Raw genomic sequence first — 19,222 nt, 5'->3', positions numbered from 1 at the left:
ATAAAGCTTCCTAGGTCCAATGTTAGAAGAAGCAAACAGATGCAGATGAACATCCATCCTTTCCAACCCAAATTCCCCCACGATCCTACTGCACTTCAGAGAAAACCAACAGAGCATCATGAGTGACGAGGAAATGGAAGAAACCCCAGGCACGCATCCACTTGCGAGGTCAAGCCGCAAGGTATCCACCGCCTTTTTAAACGAAAAGATGAAATCAGCCCCCCGCCCCTGGGCTTTGCCCCCACCGAGCCTGTGCCAGGCCTGCGCCCAGGCGCGACACGGGGCTCAGCCGGCGGCCGGGCTCTTTGTGCCACGCACCCAGGCGCTCCGCGGAGCCGTCACCGAACAGCAGCTTGTCAGCTCCAGCGCCCGTGAGATCCTCTGGCGAGTGTAAAAAAAGGCAGTTCGAATGCTGTTCTATTTTAAAAGCTGGGGGTTTGGGTTGGTTTTGTGTTTCGGGTTTGGTTTTTTGGTTGGTTGGTTGGTTGGTTGGTTGGTTGGTGGGTTGGTTTTTTTAACGACGGCTGCCTGTCGGCGGGGGCACCTCTACTCTATGCAATGCCATGGGGGGGCGAGGGGGTGGGTGGATCCCCTGTACCCCCCCATGACTACCCCGGCTCTGAAGCTAGAGACGAGCTGGGGGTGGGGTGGCGGGGAGGGGGGGCTGCGTTAGGGGGTCACAACCCCGGGGAGCTCCGACGGCTGCTGGGCAGCTCAAGGGGCTCGTTGTGCCCGGGAAGGGGGGGGGGGGGGGGGGGGGGGCGGTCCCTGCCCTGCCCGTCGGGGCCGGGGCCGGGGCGGGCCGGGGCGGTGCTGCCCCCGCTGCGGGGCCGGGAGCGGGGCCGGGAGCAGCGGCGGAGCCCGGGGCAGGTCTCCCTCCCTCGGCAACCATGGCAGAGGGGTCCGAAAAGGTGCCCATCGCCCGAGCGGGGCCCGACGATGTGGAGCAGTGCCTGCCCCCCGTGAGTGCCGGCGGGCGGCAGGGCCGGGCCGGGATGGATGGGGACGGGATGGATCGGGATGGATCGGGATCGATCGGGATGGATGGGGATGGGATGGGGTGGGATGGATGGGGACGGGATGGGACGGATCGGAACGGGACGGATTGGGATGGACGGGGACGGGACGGGTCGTACGGATGGGGACGAGACAGGACGGATCGGGACGGGGTGGAGCGGGACGTGCCCGAATCAGGACAAAACAGGTCGGGGTCGGATCAGCTCGGGATCAAAGGGATCGGGACGCGGCTGAAAGCGGGGTCAGAATGGGACCGGGGTCGGGTCGGGGCCCAAACGGGGGACCCAGGGACGGAGGGTCTCCCGGCGGGGGGTGCGTGGTGGGGGGGTGCGTGGGGTCCCTGCCCCGCACCCAGCCCCGCGCTCTCCGCAGGCGTACGCGGCGGCCGTGGCCCTCCCCGGGCCGGGGCGGCTGCTGAAGGCGGGGGCCGCGGTGCTGATCGCCGGAGCCCTTCTGCTGCTGGCCGGGGCCATCGGCGCCTTCTACTTTTGGAAAGCCACCGAGCGGCAGGTGAGCCCCGACAGCCGCCGAGCCCGGGAGAGCATCCTCGCATCGAGACGGGGCGGGCAGGAGGGAGGAGGGGAGGGAGGTTGAGCTGGTTGCACAGGCTGGAAACTCTTATTGGGAGGTCGATAAAGAGGTCTTTAAGCTTTTTTTTTTTTTTTTTTTTTTCTCTCCATGCTCAAAAAAAAAAAAAAAAAAATGGCAGCAAAACCAAACAACCCCTAGAAAACAAACTCATTATCTGGATGGAGCCTCGTGGAAGCACATTTCTTAATGAACATGAAACGTATCTTTGAGCACACAGACGCGACATTGATTTCTTGCTCGCAAATCCTCAGCGAACTCAAACCCCAACAAGTCCCCAGGGAGTCAGATCCTGGGCAAACTCCAGCTCCCAGGACAAAAAAAGCATTGAAATGTGTAAATGCCTTTTTCACATCATCTGCATTCTTGGTCCAGATTCTACCTGGACCCTCAAATATGCAATGCTATATTTAACCCCTTAACAGGCACCATTATTTCACTGGGGGGGTTTGTATGACTGTGTGTACACATAGGCAGCTCTGGTTAGCAGCTGCGGAACAATTTTTAAAGTCACGATAGGTTTTATTATTTACATTTTCTGGGGTACATGAAAAACCCTTTATGCAAAGAACAAAACTGAGAAGCTGCTGCTCAGTTTAAGAACCAAACTTCAGCACATTAGACCGTGTTTATATATAACCTTTTGTTTCTGCTTACATAAGATTTTGATTTAAAAATTATTTGAAACATGATGGTGCACATGTGAATGTAACTTGCTCCCTAAGTGCAATTAGTATCTTTGAATTTACTTTGGAAGAAGTTTTGTACTGCCGCCAGCCCCCATCAAGGAGAGCTTTGTGCAACTCCCAGCAGCCAGAGCAGAGGTTCCTCAGCGAGATACACCCATGCACGTAGGAATAATTCAGATAATCAGAAAGTACAAGGTTTTACACCAAAAAGACAGGGCGTGCTGCTGACCTCCAGGATGTGCCCTAAGAGACATCTGCTTCTCTAGGCTTTTGAAGAGGGAGAGGGCCCCGAAGGGGCAGGGAGGGGGTACGGTGCATTTGCAGAGCACAGGACAGTTTCCTTTTTTCGATTGCTCCTGTCACCTAAATTCTGCTTGGCAAAGTACGTCACATTCAGAGTTGTCATTAAGCTTCCAAGGTGATCTCCAGGTACAGACACTGGGAAAACTTAGAGTTATTTTTTCAAGCCGCCTTCAGATGCTGAAAGCTACACTTGACTTGCAAAGGTTTAGGAAGCAACTGTAAAAATTATATTTAGAGTCATTCATGAAAAAAAATCAAGGCAATTTTCTAATTATTATTTTAAAAATCTTTAAATTCTGCCATAACTGACAGGGATAACAAAGTCTTAACTCTATCTCAGCCCCTAGGAGGGGAGACCATTGGTCTGCTTTTATGGACCACGTTCAACAGGAGTCCTAGACAGTAGAGAATATGGGACTGAAACTGTATAACTGAGGAACCATAAATCTTTAGCACCTTAGACTTTCCTGAGTAAAGGTGAGAAAAGAAATTTGTCTCTAGCTGTCAGTGTAAATTTTTCATTAAAATGCTGTAAGGCTTTTTTAAGACCAAAAGTAAGCTGCTTGTGCAGCACTTTTAGCAGAGCTGCACGAGAAAATCACAAAACCCCTTTACAGATTGTGGTCCCCCAGCAAATACAAACCACGCTGCAGCTTTCCTCATTGAAAATAGGATAAGAAGAAATACGCTGACAAGGAAAATACGAGTCTATACAACTTCACATCCAATTTAAACAAAGTTCACGTCCATTACAAGCTGGGAAGCATGTTCATATTCAAGAAGAACCTGTTTTCCTGCACCTCAGCAGAACTTCCTAAGAGATAAATAGGGGTCAGCCTCCTTCGGAGTAGGATGCTCTCTCCTGCTCTCCTTTGGGAATCATGCCAGCGTAAGAAGCAATTCCTAAAATATGACCTAGAAGAGGGTTTTTAAGTCAGAGTGAGCCTGGATGTGGACTCGCCCCACATTGTTTTTAAAGTAAAACTGAGTAGTCCCTGGAGGAGGGACCTCAGGAGGTCTCTAGTCCTACCTGCTGCCCAGAGCAGGGACAGCCGTGGGGTCAGACCTGGTTGCTCAGGGCTTTAACCAGCTGGGCCTTGAAAACTTCCAAGGATGGAGACTGCACAACGTCTCTGGGCAACCCGCTCCACCATCGGGGTAGGCCGGCAGTGAAGCGTTGCGGGAGCGTGGTGTTGGTTGTTGAAGGGTTACCAAATGCCTACAGAAATAAAAGTTAGGAGCTGAACAGGGTTATGAGAGTCAGATTGACCCATCCCTGGCGTAGGAGGGAGGCAATAAGCAATTACTGACCTGTGCTCCTGCTCTGTTATCGATTCCAGGTGTACAATGTTCACTATACCATGAGCATTAATGGAAAAGTACAAGATGGATCAATGGAAATAGATGCTGGAAACAACTTAGAAACATTCAAAACAGGAAGCGGGAGTGAAGAGGCTGTTGAAGTTCATGATTTTCAGATTGTAAGTACTGCCACTCTTGTCTCTCATGTAACAAGCTCCAGGGCTGGACGATAAGGACAACCTGCCCTGCACAGACTTCTCTGCCCCACTCGGTCTCTGGTTCCAGCCCCCAACTATCCACACAAACATCCTTGTTCTCCCAGCTTGCTTTCACGGCGAGACAGGCAGTTTCCTCCAAAACAAAGTTGAAGTGCCTTTGGAGGATAGGCCGTGCCAGGTCCCACCCTGGGAAGCAGTATTGCTGTGTCAGGTTCGGCTCCAGGGAACACTCTGCATTTTCAAACCACTGAACAGAGCTACAACATGGGCCCTTGAGGTCTTGCTAGAAAAAACGTTCTGGCAGGCTGCGACACAGCCCTTGCCTGATTTCATAGGGTCTGAACTGGAAAAAACACCTCCCCCTCCCCAAAACATCATCCCTTTAGGAGCATAGGGTCGACACAGTAAGCCAAGTAGATGCCAAGGAGAGACCACGATACAGCGCTGGACCCGGGCAGCTCGCTCTGCCCTGAGGTCAAGGATAGGAGCTGCTCTCCATGGCTTGGCTTGGGTTCATCCCCAGGGAAGAGGATGGAAGAATTTAGCACTTGGGTGCCCCGGCAACTTGGCTGTGGCTGCTCAGCACAGAGTCTGGGCTAATGCCGGATCTCAGCAGAGCTCAGCACCTCGGACTGAGTGGCTCGCTGAGCTGTACCAGCTCTAAGCTACTAAAGGCACATGATGTTGCAGAAACCTATTTACAGGGCCCAGATCCTGCAATTAATGTTCTCAGGTGTGAAACACTCCATCTCAGAGTTAAGTCCTCTGTAAGTCAAAGCAGCACCTAAAATAAAGATGCTGCTGCTAGCAAGAATTACCCAGGCCTTCTGGAGCAGTCACCTTCCCCTTGCCGAATCTAAAAAGGCAAGACAATTCAGCTTCTTGGCTTCTCAGCAAGTACAAACAAACCCACACCAGGAGGCCCGGGACCCCGACTTTTCTAACAGCTGCAGTTCAGCTTTTATGAAATTCTCGTTAACGTCACCATAGCAACATTATTAGCAGCTAAATAAGAGCACCCACAACAAGCTCTCCTCGTTCGCCTTCACCGTTCCACATCTGCACAAGAGCACCAGCCCACCGGAGAGATGCTGAATTCCTACGGCCTCTGTGCGTGCTGCTGGTAAGATACCACCTGTCTCAGCCAGGACAGAAATCAGCTCCCCACACCAACCAGCTACAGGGACCCCCCAGGGGTGGTGCCCGCTTGTCACGGCAGCACGCCAGGGACAGGCTCCGCGAGAGCAAAAGGGATGCTGCCAGGTGGGTTGTGAGCCAACAATGCACATGAAGGAGAAAGAAATTGAAGAGATGCACTTCCAAGAGCCAAGTATTTACATTAGCAGCTTTGGATTGACTGGCACCACTCGGATGATTGCGCAGTCAGTGAAGACTTGGATTTGGCAATATTAAGATACTCCTAGCGTGCTCAGTGCACCACAGAGTCTCATACCCTCGTGCACCCATCCCTGCACTGCCATCCCCTCTCACTGCTTTAGTCATTTTGTTTTGATGGGTGTCTGCCCAACCGTACAGGACTTGCAGGCACACAGGACAAGATTGGGGTGCCTCCGTACCGTCCACCTCAAGCTGCACTAGACGCCCAAGGCACCCACGATGCCCGTACGAGGGGTCACCATGACACCTACACCCCCTTGTCCTGGCAGCTAGAGACTAGGCAGAAGACCAGCTCACCTCAAATGGCACGAGGTAGTTGTTTGGCTAGTTGTTTGATAGTTGTTTCACGAGGCGGTTGAATGGAGCTTCTGCAACCCAACGAAAAAGAGGTTTTGCCATCTACAACAAGCTATCTAAATTAGTAACGTTAAGAAAGCTCTTTTTATGAGTACCCCAAAACCTACAGCAGAAATAAAGAAACTACACACAAGGTTTACCGTGTCAAAATGTTGATGCCCGTGGTGCTGGCACAGGGTTAGCGGATACGGCACAGGACTCGCAGGAGACCTGCAGCTCTCTGGAGCTGCTGGGATACCTTTTCTCTTGCTTAAAACCAGCCATCCGTGGCTTAGTCACCCTCATAGGCCAGAGGAAGGAAGTCACCCACACAGATTTCTGCACCAAATTCCCCATCACAAGCTTCCCCTGGCTGTCACAGCCGCTTACGTGTATAAATTCAAACAAATTGCCCCTGTATTTTTATAAATCTGTGTCATAAGGGTACTGCACCACCAGCTAACACAATTTTGAAGCTGCCCACGTTAGGTGCTAAGTTACAGTTCAAATTGTGTCAACTGATTCCTTAACAGAGCTACTTCAAGTAGCCTACAGCAGGCATGGAAGCACTTACATAAAACACCCCCATCTTTCAGAAATCAAGCAAAAACTTCTAGACCCATTTGACCAAAACCATAAAGCTAAAATGATGAGGGAGGATAGTTTTATTGCATCTGTTTTAAAATAAGATTTAACCTTCAGACTAAAAAATTCAGTGGCCATTTTAGCAGAGCTCGAGCACTTTCTTGGGGGTGGTGGGGAGCTGGAGGGCTGCACACAACCCCCTGCCTTCTGCTTTTGCAGGGTATAACTGGAATCCGTTTTGCTGAAGGAGAAAAATGTTACATCAAAGCTCAGCCAAAAGCTCACGTCCCTGAAGTTGATGCAATGACTAAAGCGAGCCTCTCATCTGAGCTGGTAAGGGGTATTTTATTTATTTTTTTTAAACCAAATCTTTGTATAGAGATGGCGGTAAAGCAGTATTTAAATACAAATAAAAATGACATTTGAAAGCCACGGTGGATAGTGGTAGGGTTGTTGAGGGTAGGGTGGGATAGTTGAGGGTTCATTGATTGCAAGGGGTCCCTGAAAGGTAAGAAAAGCAAGATTGGTGTCAGAGGTGTCACTGTGTTGAGGGGCACTGTGAGAGGCTGCATATTGGCGAGCGGGGGAAGCCACAGATCACTTCTACCAGATCCATAGGAGACCTCAATGATACGAGCATCTGCCCAAGATCAGACTGTGCACAAAGCTGGAAGGGAGAGCATGGAAAAAGCAGCTGCTTCAGGCAATGCAAAGAGGCATTGCAGTAGATCCCAGGAGGTTTCTATCAACCTCTTCAGCAGAAGCAGGGACTCCAACACTCAAGTCCTCTGAAACAGTCAATAAAGGGCAATTGTGGAAAACATTATTGCCAAAATTCAGCTAACTCCGGAAAAAAAAAAATAGCTTAAAATAATTAAGAATTTGTCTTCTTAGACAGCATCAAACTTCATTTTAGGACATCATGTTAACTAAATTTCACAGAATCTGCATCATAACCACCACAAAAGCTCCAGCTCTCTCCCAGATACTGCCAGAACCTCTCCTTACCTCACCATTGGAAAAAAGCCTATCGCTTTGGGTGCACAAAGCCTGAGTTTCCCAGAGTTCAGCCCCCAAACCCATCGCTCACACAGGAGCGGTCCCGGTGACTTGAGTAAGTCTGAGCCTGGACACTGGCAGGAGAGCACAGGAGATCCACAACCCCTTTCCCTGGGTTTGCTCTGCTCCCGAGAAAATAAAAGCAGATATAATTAGCTGGGAGAGAGGCACCGCTAAAGCTGCACTTACGTGCAACGGTGCTGTGATTACTGAACATCTGCTTTAAAATGAAGGGGAAAAAGGTCTCCCTAAACCCAATCAGCAAGGCACCAGCAATGTTACAAAGCCCCCTGAGGCTGGTGGCACTTTCCCCATGATGGGGAAGAGATCTTGCCCAAATTCCAGGTGGACACCTACTTCTTGCCTGCCTTGCCTTATTTTAAAAGCAGGCTGGGCTTCTTGACTTCATTAGCACTGCTGTCTAAAGTCAAGGTTTCACTTTTTCATCTTTTTTTGTGAGAATGAAGTCACAGTCCTGAAGACATTATCATAAAACAGTCAAAAAAGTTCTCTCTAATCTTCTACCTAGCTACAGTAAACCTATTCCCTTGTCCTGTTTTCTGTGCATCTTCTCCGAAGGTGCACCACCTACACAACTGCTGCAACAAATTGTAAATGTCGAGGCAAAAAGCAGCCGCCGTCTTAATGCTACTGCCAGGATATTAACCTTTCTCTGTTGCTCAACTTTCCAGGTTAGATGTACAATGGGAATGGAAAAGTAGTATTTATTTTTCTAGAGCAAGTCTTCCCCCTGATACACACGTATTTAGGAGGAAGTATGCATATGCTGTCTTCTTACAACACGTATCACAACCAACACTGCCTAGGAAAGTGGTTGATTAAAATAAGCTTTTATAGATACCCAAACTCTGCCTGCTCACAAGTCATGATCATCTCAAACAGAAACAAAGGATATTTTTATTTCTGAAAACTAGATTCAGATATTTTTGATGCTGATAAAAGCTTAAGTGGGAGAACATAAATAAAGAATACTTCTCACTAGACAGATTGGATAGCAAACTTAAATGACTTGAGATCTACAAAAGAAATCAATAAACACACTAAAGGAACAACAACTAGACAGAATAAATTGATCTACTCAGTTATGTAACAACTTTTGATGACTTATATGGAAACAATTTAGAATTTTAACTTTGAAATCATATTGGTTTTCACGATTCAGAAGTGGGTTTTCTTTTAATATTTCACTGTTGCTATAAAATACTTACACATTTTATGTAAAATAATACTTTGAACTAACAACTTTAAAGAATCAATCACTGGCATTTTCCTACATTACTTTGAAGATATGAACCAAAAACCTGCAGGGTATACTTCAAAAAGGCAGGCTGCTTTAACTCACACTTCAAGCTTTTGGTCAATTGAATTGCTTTTACCAAACGAGACCTTTAATCAGACCGATCGCATTGACCCTAAAACTGGAAGCTGGAGCAGTTCTCAAGCTATAATCCTCTCAAAAATTTCTGAACAAGATTCCTCCCTCCTCTCTCCTCCTTGTAAATATATCTTGGGAGTACATCAAACGAGAATGGGGCGTGATAAAAGATTAGGGTCTTGTTTTTAGCTGTTGCATTTCCTTGTGGCTTTGCTGAAGGTGGTAAATCTTTAGTTTCTGCCAGCTCAAAAATCTGGCACTTTGGGCTGACCTAGTCCTCATACACGGGGCAAAAGCCTTCCAAGGGAGAGAAGGTGAAATCTCAGCCCCAGCAAAGCTGACGGTAGTTTTGCCATTCATTTCAGTGGTGGCAACCTTCACTCAGGCTTTGGCTCGGTACAATCCATTCACATGCATGAAATACGAGGATGCTTGGTATTAGCTGCAGCAGATGATTATACAGTTTGATGCTCAAGAATTAAGAGCAAGCAGGCACGTGACTGTTCACTGAGCAGCAAAGGATTTATGCTCTTCTATTTGCAGGAAGATGAAATCATGCCTGTGAGATTTGACGAAAACTCCCTTATCTGGGTGGCTGCAGACGAGCCTATCAAGCATAACAGTTTCCTAAGCCCCAAAATTTTAGAGCTTTGCAGGGATCTTCCAATTTACTGGCTGCGACCAACATATCCCAAAGGTAACACTTCTTTTATTTGAAAAGCATTCCCTTCATCTAAACGCCTTCACCAAATCAGGTTTGCCACCGACACTTGCACATCTGGGAAACCAGGATCCTTTCCTCCCTTGCCCGGCGTGTCTTCCCAAACCCTCACGGGTTGGTGCCAAGATTGCAGGTTTAGAGTTTAATCCACACTTACTAGACATTTTCCACACTCTTCTTTTCTCAGACAATTTATATAGCTCACATGGGCTTACTATGAGATGAAACGCTCCCAGAGAGGTCAGCCTCCTTCTACAGAAGGACAAGACAACAACTTAGTGGCCCCCGGAACATTTAGGCAGCTGACACTAGGTAGCAGGAACACTATACCTGGCCAAGAGTTGGGGGATATCAAGCTCCTGATCTGGGACCACAGCCTGTCCCGTTTCCTACCCTGCTTCTCCAGAGGATTTCAGTGGGGTGGAAGGACGAGATACTTTAGCTAGGCAACGGGTAGATGAGGTTCTGGGGGCAGTCCCAGGACTGAAGTACCCCCATCACCCAGAGCCAAGCTTAGCAAACGTGTTCAGGAGTCACCCAGGAGATGGCAACTTCTCCAAATGACTTCCAGGCCTGGGAGGAGAGGAGAAGTCTTGAAAATATTTTTTCCTCCTTGGTCCAGTTAATATTAGAACACTCACAGACAGGAAAAACAAACAAACAGAACCAACCACCACATTTTAGAGCACCTGTGGATCCAAATTGCCAATATTTTCCATTTTTCTCGTGTCCTTGCATATCACATTGATCAACAAAAGAGCAGTATCAAAGCTGTCCAGAAGCTGTTTCCACCAGGTTCACCAGCTGCCCTTGGGAGCAGGGCACCAGTCTGTCACAAAAGCACTTTTTAAAAAAAAAAAAAATAAGCCAGTGAGATGCGTTTAACTTGTCTTGCTAGTGCTGCCAAGTGCTGCTGAGTTAACATCAGTGACCACAGGGTGGGTCAAAAAACCCCAACAAATCTCCTCACACCCGTTTTGCCTCGAGGGGAGAGGGGAAAAAAAAGAAAGAAAGAAAAAAAAGGCAATCTCACACCCCTCTGGACTGACATTGGCTGCAGATACAACGCAGGAAGGCAAGCAGCTCCCATGGGGATGCTCATCAAGTTTGCAACCACACAGTTTCATCTTTCCCTCTGCACCCTGCCCTCTCCTTTTTTAATATTTTAAGGAAACATTGAAATCTTAGGTAAAGTGTGGATAAATACAAGGACATGCTGAAGATACAATTATCCTCTCACGGTTATTTCTTCAGATAACCAAAGGAGAGAAATTAAGAGAAATAAACGCCAATCAGAATCAAACTTTGATACAGAAGACTTGGAAGCTGCTGCTGAAGAAGTAAACACCAGGTTGCCCACCACGCAGGTGACTCAAGATCTTGATCCCCAGTCTAATGAAACCAGGCCAATGGGACAAGAAACGCTTAATCCAGATAACCCATATAATGTAAGTATTTGCACTGTAATCTTTCAGAGCCTGACACTGTCACAGACAGGTAATACAGTGGATGAGGTGTTATTATTTTTTTTTTTTAAATCTGCAGTCCTTGCCTGTTCAGCTTTTCTCTGAAATTACAGATTTGTAAAACACCTAAGCAGCTCAAAAAAGTCTTCCCTCAGTCCTCTTCTCCTTCCCCCATCCCAGTTTTCATTAGACTTCAGTCTGAAACAAGCACAAGTGCTTGGAGGTGGCAAGATTAAGGCAAGTTGATGACGAGTTGCTTTTCAGGCTTTCCAGGTCCATATGGAAGCAGCACTGGAGAGATCTGACAAGGATAGCACCTTCTGAAAACAAACCAAAGCTGGTCTTGATCAGACAGCTGAACCCCATCATTTACTGACAATGTAAAGAGTGTCCAGGAGCTAGAAACATACTTTGCCCTCAAATAGAAATTAGCATCAGAAGTGACCACTACCAAGGAAAGCGACAGGAGTGTCTGGCTGCAAAGAGATTATGGTTAGGCCAAATAAATCTGTTTTCTCAGCCTCTTCTCTATCAGGGTAGATGGCCCTAGTCTAGCAAGCAATTCACAGAGGAGAACCTGCTTAGAGACAGCAACAGTGGGTGGAAGATGACTGTCACAAAACTTGTTCTTGCTCTTTGAGACGAAGCAGCCCACAGAAAGAGCACAGGAGCCGCCCCGCTGTGTCCCAACACTTCTGCGGCGCTGCAGGAAAACCGACTGTACAGTAGGCACCTTCCAGTCTACTGCACCAGCGCCAGACAATTTACACCCACCATTTGGTGCAGCAGGAGTAAGTCATTTTAATACAACACTGTCACCAGATAAATGCCTCCTGCCTTAGAAATAAGTCCCAGCTTTGACTTGACATTTCTGCAACAGCAGGAGATCATTATACTGTGACAGCATTCTGCCAAGTTGACGTCCCTTAATTAAACTTAAATTAATCACTCCAAATAAAGTGGATCTAAATCAACCCCCTCATGAGGTCAGTAAAACAGCAGCGGCACTGGAACGTAACTTCTCCTCACAGCTACTAACGTGACCACGTCCACGGGGTCTGGGCTGCCCCATCTCTGGAGGGCAGCAGCAGAACAACAGCCACAGGTCCCCTCTTCCAGCCAGAGGGTCCTGGGGCCGAGCAGAGAGATGTCCAGTCTGGCACGGCCACCAGACCTCCCTCAGCCTGCAGCACAGGGTTCACCTTCACTAAGTTATTCCCTGGATGCCCACACCCAAGCTTTCTTCAGAGACCAGTTCATCTGACTCACAAGGCCCATTAATTAGAGCGTTAATTAGAGCGTAGGTCTTTCCTGCAGGGATGAAGTGAATCCTCCCTAGAGCTATTTCTCTTCACCCGCTAGCAGTGGAGTCTGGACGATGAGCTCAGGTGTAGAAGTTCCCACTGCAGGTATCTGAATTCAAGGATGACAAATCCTGCCTGAGGAAACAACACCCTCCCTGCTCTCAGTGCTGGGAATGGGTCGACACCAAGCTGTCACTCGTGTCCTGTACAAGCCCAGACAAGAGATGGCACCTTTCCGTGCCTCACCTTTTCAGTGTGCTGCTAGTTTGCTAAATGAGAAACGCTCTGGTAAAAAAAAAAAAAAAAACTAAGTATTACTCCAGCATTCGCTCTTTGCTGCTGCTTTTCTTGAAATAACACCAATAGGAAAAGAAGAAATGAGTTTCAAAAAGCAGAATATCCAGGTTACTTTTTTTCCCAGAAAGGAGGAAAGGAATGTTGAAGGGTGAAGGCAGCAGCAGGAGCCTGCTTTCACATTTTATGCATGCCTTGCTCCATGTAACTCCTTACTGTCAGATACAGAACAGGCAGAATTCTCACTGTCCACAATGTACCTAAGTGTGGCAGATGGGGGAAAAAAAGGAAAGCAGCCTGAAAGGGAGAAATATTTGGAAAACTGCAGGGTAATAGTTTTCTGGGAATGCTGTGAAAAGCATTAAAATACAAAAATTAAGAAAAAAAATATTAAAAACACAGCAGACACTGTCATCTACATAAAAGACCCATATAACTGTCTTGAAATCTTTTCCACCGCTAATATTTAGAACTTGGGAGTTCACTGCTGCTGGATCTTTGGCAAAGACTGCAGAAGAAAAATAATGAAGTTAGAGCTCCCTGTTGTTTCTTTCCATTTTACATGGGTGATTGCACCAATACTACACTTCTACCAAACAGAGCAAGACAAAAGGAAAAAAATAACAAAATAAAGCAAGATGCGTGGGTCAGTTAGTGGGAGTCCTGTTAACCTTAACAAGACCAAGATTTCAGTTTTTACCCTTTGTAGGGTTAACAGGAGCTTCGGTATATTCTACATTCTCTGAGAACGAGAGCACCGGGATGACATTTAGTATTTTACATTTCAGCAACTGGAAGGTGAAGGGATGGCTTTTGACCCCATGCTGGATCACCTAGGCGTGTGCTGCATTGAATGCAGACGAAGTTACACACAGTGCCAGAGAATCTGCGAGCCTCTCCTGGGCTACTACCCATGGCCCTACAACTACCAAGGGTGTCGTACTGCCTGCCGAATCATCATGCCCTGCAGCTGGTGGGTTGCTCGCATCATGGGTGTCGTGTGAGAAAAAGCATCAGAGCCTTGACAAAAGAAGCAGGAATGCAGTGATGACAAACCGGTAAAAGACTACAACCAAAGCAATACCAGTCCTGGCTTTTAAAAATCAAAGCGTGCGCTACTGCACCAAAAGCAAGCTCAGATCTTCTAACTGTAAATAAAAATCTTAAGTTAATATTCCATTAGCTTTACAAGTGACAAGGATATACTAGCACTTACTGAATTCAAAAACTAAGACACCCCCCCCCAAAAAGGCAATATTAAACTTTGCTCACAAACTGGCTTAGCAGTCCAGAAGCTTGTTCATAAATCCAAATTTAGCCTCTCATAACAAAACCCCCTCTTTCCAAGCTACATGTGAAAATTTACATCCAATTAGGCAACTAGCTCAACTTGTACGCTTGGGAGTACCTTTCATCCATGTAGCTTACTTAAATAAATCACAAGTTAAGTTGCTCCCCACTGCTATTCATACCGAGTTGCCGGGTCATTATGAATGGTTATAAACCAATTACAGCATACCTTTCCCACAAAGCTGCTCCAGGGGACACGGGAAAGTGCACGTTGTGCTAAATCGGAAACAAACGGCAGGAAAAGGGGCTGCATGTGCGTGGCCACAGAATCAAAACCCTTCGCACATCCCAACATCAAAGAAGCCCAACATCAAGAATCTTGTATCCATGATACCACTGTAGTGTCTAACAAGTATCTGCTATCCAGCTACTACAGCAGAAGTATTTACATGCAGTTGCAGACCAAAGAGTCCCAAGACCCTTCAGAATCTACAACAGCCACTGTATTTATAAATCCTTGAACTAGACACTTCTGACACAAGATTACAACCCCTCCTTATTTCACATGGATAGCAGCCGTTCATGCTAGCTCCTTTAGCTTCGCTGAAGCTAACCTCCATTCCCTGCAAGAGAAACTGCTTACCAGTAAGGAGGAGGAAAAAAAAAAAAAAGTTTCTAACCTCATCCTTTTTGCTTAGGCAAACTCTGCAATTATTGGGATTGATGCTATTACATATTAAATCTCTAAGAAAGGTACTAAATTGAAACACAAAGATGGAATGGCTTAGGATTGCTAGCCTTGAAAAACAAAGATAGAGGTATTACACTGCCTTCATCCATACTGTACATCTTCAACCCTACCACTGAGTTTATGGAGCCATCCGCATGGGCTTTATAAACAGGACGGTCCAATTTTTCTTGAAGTTCACTTTCTGGAGCATTCATTTTTGTGACCGAACAGCTCGAGATGTTGCAAGGCTAGTAATGTTATTAACACTGCGTGACACACAGAAAAGAGGAATTAATTTGACATAATCGTGGCTTAAAGAAAATAAAGACAACCTCATGTGGAATGCTAAACTGCATATCTAAAAAGCAAAGTGTTAAATGAGAATAAGATGAGAATAGAATTCAGTATTTTGTTCTATTGTAGCTTTTTTTAATATAAGCTTCACCTTCACTTAATCTGAAGAACAGACTTGCTTTGAAATATTTAAATTAAAAACTTCTTAAAGTGGGATTTCAAGGCCTGTTAAATTTGAGTTTCTGCTTTTTAAAATGAAAATGACCTTGGATCATTATGTTGTTTTATAAGTACGTCATTCATATGCTTAGAAAAGTCATTTTCCTTTTTTTTTTTTTTTTACTGCAGATTAAATGAATACATTAAAAACGGCAGTCGCTTTATGTGCTTTTTTTCAATGTAGAAAGTGCAACAGTACCTTTATGTACATGTTCAAGAACTGTGTGGAGAGAAAAATAAGGGGATCAGGAATTAAAACACTGAAAACAAAGAGAAGGAAATGTGACTATATATATGAACTAGACTGTTGCTGTCTTGTATCTAAGGCCATCTTGAGGCAACCTGGGACCTGCTTATCCCTGTCTCCCAGTAAAAAAAAAAAAAACAAACAAAAAAACAAAAACAAAAACACGCAAAAACCCGAAACAAATAGTCTAACTTTTCTTAAACCACAGGCTTGTATCAGTTGTTTTCTACAGGCAGTCACAAAGCATGTAAGATACAAAAAAAAAAGTATCCTATTCATGGATGTGTTAAACTCTCACATACAGCATGTACACTTTGAGAACTCCTCTGTCTGCAGCATGCCCTGAAAGCCCCAGTGATCCCAAGAGAAGCAGATACACTACCTACACTGTCTGTAAGTAGCACAATTGCCAGAGCTACAACATTGCCCAAGTACAACACAGAGGGCACAATTTATCCATTTCCAAAAGACTTGCAACAAAATGCCTTTGCCAACTCATGCTTCAAGTAAGCAAATTCATATTTACATACATATCGTATTCAAAGGGAAAAAAAAAAAAAAAAGTAAAGCTCTCTTGCTGTGGCAAGGTTGAAAAATCTTTTTAAGTGCAACATCTAATTTTGAAGGAAATGTTCTGAGGCAACATAGGAATGACAATAAAACCAATGATCCAGCGGTATGAAAAGATGTAGCAATATTCCCTGCAGTGGTGGCTCAGACCACAGCTCTAACTCTCCGCAGTGATCCTATTCACCACTGTACAGCATTTGCTACCAGTGCTGAAGACAAGTTTTCCACTGCCACCACACCACCAGTGCCTGGCACACTGAAGAGGTTCTGACATGACATGTCTGTACTTGGCAGGGCTGGGGGGGGGAAGGGGAGGTTCCTTGAATCTGACCCTGCGCTAGCAGAAACCAGTTCAGAAACGTTCCTTTGGCCAAAGTTTAGGGGAGGAGGAAAGAAAGAGGAATGAGCTTGTCACCAGCTGTGTTTCCCATCACAGGTGGGTGGATGTTAGTCAGAGCACTGTAATTCTACTACCCTTAAAACTTAAATTACCCATGTGATTGTGTACTAGGAGAATTAGGATGGCAAGGCAGATTAGAGCAGAAAAAGAGGACGGATTCAGGCTGGTGGAAAAGAGAAGGAAAACAGGCAACAAAGCCATAGGGTTAAAAAGACTGAAAGCCAGCGATGGGAAGGCAGTCATCATCTCTTTTCCACATAGACAGCCCACCTGCACTTAGAAAGAATGAACCTGAGTATCTCCCTTCATCCTTTTTGATACGAGAATCATCCTCCACTGAGGAAGTAAGAAGCTGGGAGGCGTGGAAGTGGAGGGGAATCTGTCCTCTCCTTCCCATGTAACACTTCACCCTTACTGCAGCACAAATAAACTCCAAGAAAGTTTCAGTGAAGAACACACTAATCACTTGTTCTATGCAGTGAAAAAAAAAAAAAAATAGGGAAGCATAAAACTACAGTTGGCAAAGAACAGATTGTTGATTGGCACATTGGGGTGGACAGAATCTCTCTTCAGGAAGGGCAAGAGTTAGCCTGAACCAGGAGCACCACCATCTTCAGCTTCTGACAGGCTCAACCCATCTTTTACAAACACAGCACGTATACCAAAGATGAGAAAGGCAGCCTTAAGCTACAACAGACATGCATTTTCTATGACCCCCAGAACAGCAGCAGAAAGTAATCCCATCTGTGATATTAAGTGGGAAAGCTACTGTTACCTCTTGCTGTCCTGTTCCAGTATTTGCTATGGGTCTACAAATCAGAGCACTGAGGTGAAACTGCCTGGGTCTTCCAGACAGTACTATCTACAGATGACCAAAAGGCTTGGGGGAAAAAACCTCAAGAGAAGTTTTAACACAATTAAAACATCATCCACTCTGTCCCTGCAGGCAGTTCTCTGCCTCCAGCCAACTCCTTGCCAGTGCTGCAACAAATTCCACTCACGCTCCCCAGTCCTGAAGGAAATTCCCTTTGCCACTGGTACCCTTCACCACCTCTTTCCAGCCTGGAAGCTCCCTGCTATCTTTATCTTGATCTGGAACTTCTGGAACCATTCTGTGCGCGTGTTTTGTCAAGAACAAAAATATACTGTTCACAAAGTTCATGGAATACCTTCCCCAAAACCTGACAAGGAAATTTTGCCTACAGCTTTCATCCAATCCCCTCCTACCAGAAAAACCTCAACAACCCCTTCCCTCCCCTGCTCCATAAGGCAACAAGGTGGTTCACCTGAATTCTAAAGTGGAACACACACACATTATCTGTCTGTGCTCAGAAACATGCTGGAATTATGTTCAGACCTGCAAACTGAGCTTACAGGATTGAGATGGACAGTAGGGTCTACCGCTTGATTGCTGCAAGTTTTAGCCTGAAGCTAAAGCATTATATTTGCATTACATATGCCTCAAGAGTACCTAAGTAGCAATGCATTTTATTTTACTTTTCGCCTTAAGAGAAGTAAATTGAATCCCAAAGCAGTGAAACAGTACCCACTTAATACAAGAATGTATTGTCCTTATCTGAAGAAATATTCCCATGGTCTTCCTGTAAGTAAAAGTAGACAGAGGAACCCCTACTGTGTTCTCTTCGGTTAGTAAGAACTTGATTGGCAGAAAACATCCTCAAATTGCTTTTTCATTTCTATTTAAGAGATTTTTATCTAGGCTTTTCCTAGAGTAAGTCTTTGCTAAGCGCTTTTAAGTGCTCTGAATGACATTTATAAAGCAAGGCTGGCCGGGAGACAAGAACCCAATTTTGTGACAAAATGAAGCGCTTGGACATTTGTCTTTCTTCTACATTAGAAAGGAAGAAATGCCTTTCAGAGCATAAATAAAAAGCAGCAAAGAACTTACCCAGGAGAATCGAGTTCAAGTCCCTGTTCCAAGTCAATTTCAATGTTAGCATCCCATATGGATGGCAAATGCTCTAGATATTGAGCAACTAAGTACTCAGAATTCTCTGAGGACAAGAAAATCCCCACTGAAGCTAACAAATCTTCACTGAAATATGCCACAAGTGCATCCTTTGACAAACTCTTCCAAGAAACAGACATTGCTCAGAAAGTCAAGAGGTAATGCACACACAAACCCCTTCCTAAATTTATCTCCCTTCATTGTATTCAAAGACCAGGATAACATTCCATTCTGAAGGCCATCAAATTTGAACTCTGGAAAAGATGAAACAATTCTGAATCTGAAAGTGACACAAACAGAAATCACTGCCCAGCTTGCACTATGGGATATTATGATCCAAGTTCATCAAGAAACTGCAGTTACATCAAGACTGTCGTCACACTCTGCAGCTGCCCAGTATGACAATCTGAAGTTTGTAACTATGGCATACATCGAAAACCAAGCTCTCTTTTTAAGATTTGTGAGATTTTAAAGTCTTGGTATCCATCTACTGCACAGGCATAGTAACAATAGTAGGAAAAAAACTCACTGCAGTTTCCAGCATCGTTACAAAACATAAACTCCTAGTCCTCAGGAGGAACAGAAAACATCCTTTCTTCCTCCTCTTTAGTTTTCAATCATCATTTGCATATATTTACTACTGTAACAGCTGCAGACTTCACTTGTCGTATTAACACACCTGTTCTAATAGTCTATTTATTTTACCAAGCTCATCCAATTCTCACTGTAGTAAAATAACGTAAGTACAAAGAACACAGGCAGAGTAACAGACAAACTGGAAAAACCTACATAATTAGGAATGCAAGGAAAAGTAGCAAACTTAAAGC

At 45.5% G+C, this 19,222-nt stretch overlaps 1 protein-coding gene across 1 annotated transcript; it reads left to right on the top strand.

The window, feature by feature from the left end:
* Positions 1 to 833: 833 nt before the first annotated feature.
* On the top strand, positions 834 to 15,279 carry CNMD (chondromodulin). Its single transcript, XM_032993923.2, has 7 exons — positions 834 to 962; positions 1,390 to 1,527; positions 3,938 to 4,078; positions 6,656 to 6,769; positions 9,435 to 9,588; positions 10,867 to 11,060; positions 13,465 to 15,279. Exons 1-7 carry the CDS (start codon positions 891 to 893, stop codon positions 13,678 to 13,680), a joined length of 1,029 nt encoding a protein of 342 aa, XP_032849814.2. The 5' UTR covers positions 834 to 890; the 3' UTR covers positions 13,681 to 15,279.
* Positions 15,280 to 19,222: the final 3,943 nt, after the last annotated feature.

Source organism: Tyto alba, unplaced genomic scaffold, assembly GCF_018691265.1.
Source record: "Tyto alba isolate M040663 unplaced genomic scaffold, T.alba_DEE_v4.0 Super-Scaffold_45, whole genome shotgun sequence".
NCBI lineage: Eukaryota > Metazoa > Chordata > Aves > Strigiformes > Tytonidae > Tyto > Tyto alba.
Note: the sequence above shows the minus strand (reverse complement) of the source record. Positions and strands in the feature narration are given on the sequence as shown.

Coding starts and splice junctions, on each gene's coding strand:
- CNMD (XM_032993923.2), top strand. CDS start 891: ATGGCAGAGGGGTCCGAAAAGGTGCCCATCGCCCGAGCGGGGCCCGAC. Junction 4,079..6,655: donor AAGTTCATGATTTTCAGATT/GTAAGTACTGCC, acceptor CTGCTTTTGCAG/GGTATAACTGGAATCCGTTT. Junction 6,770..9,434: donor CGAGCCTCTCATCTGAGCTG/GTAAGGGGTATT, acceptor TTCTATTTGCAG/GAAGATGAAATCATGCCTGT.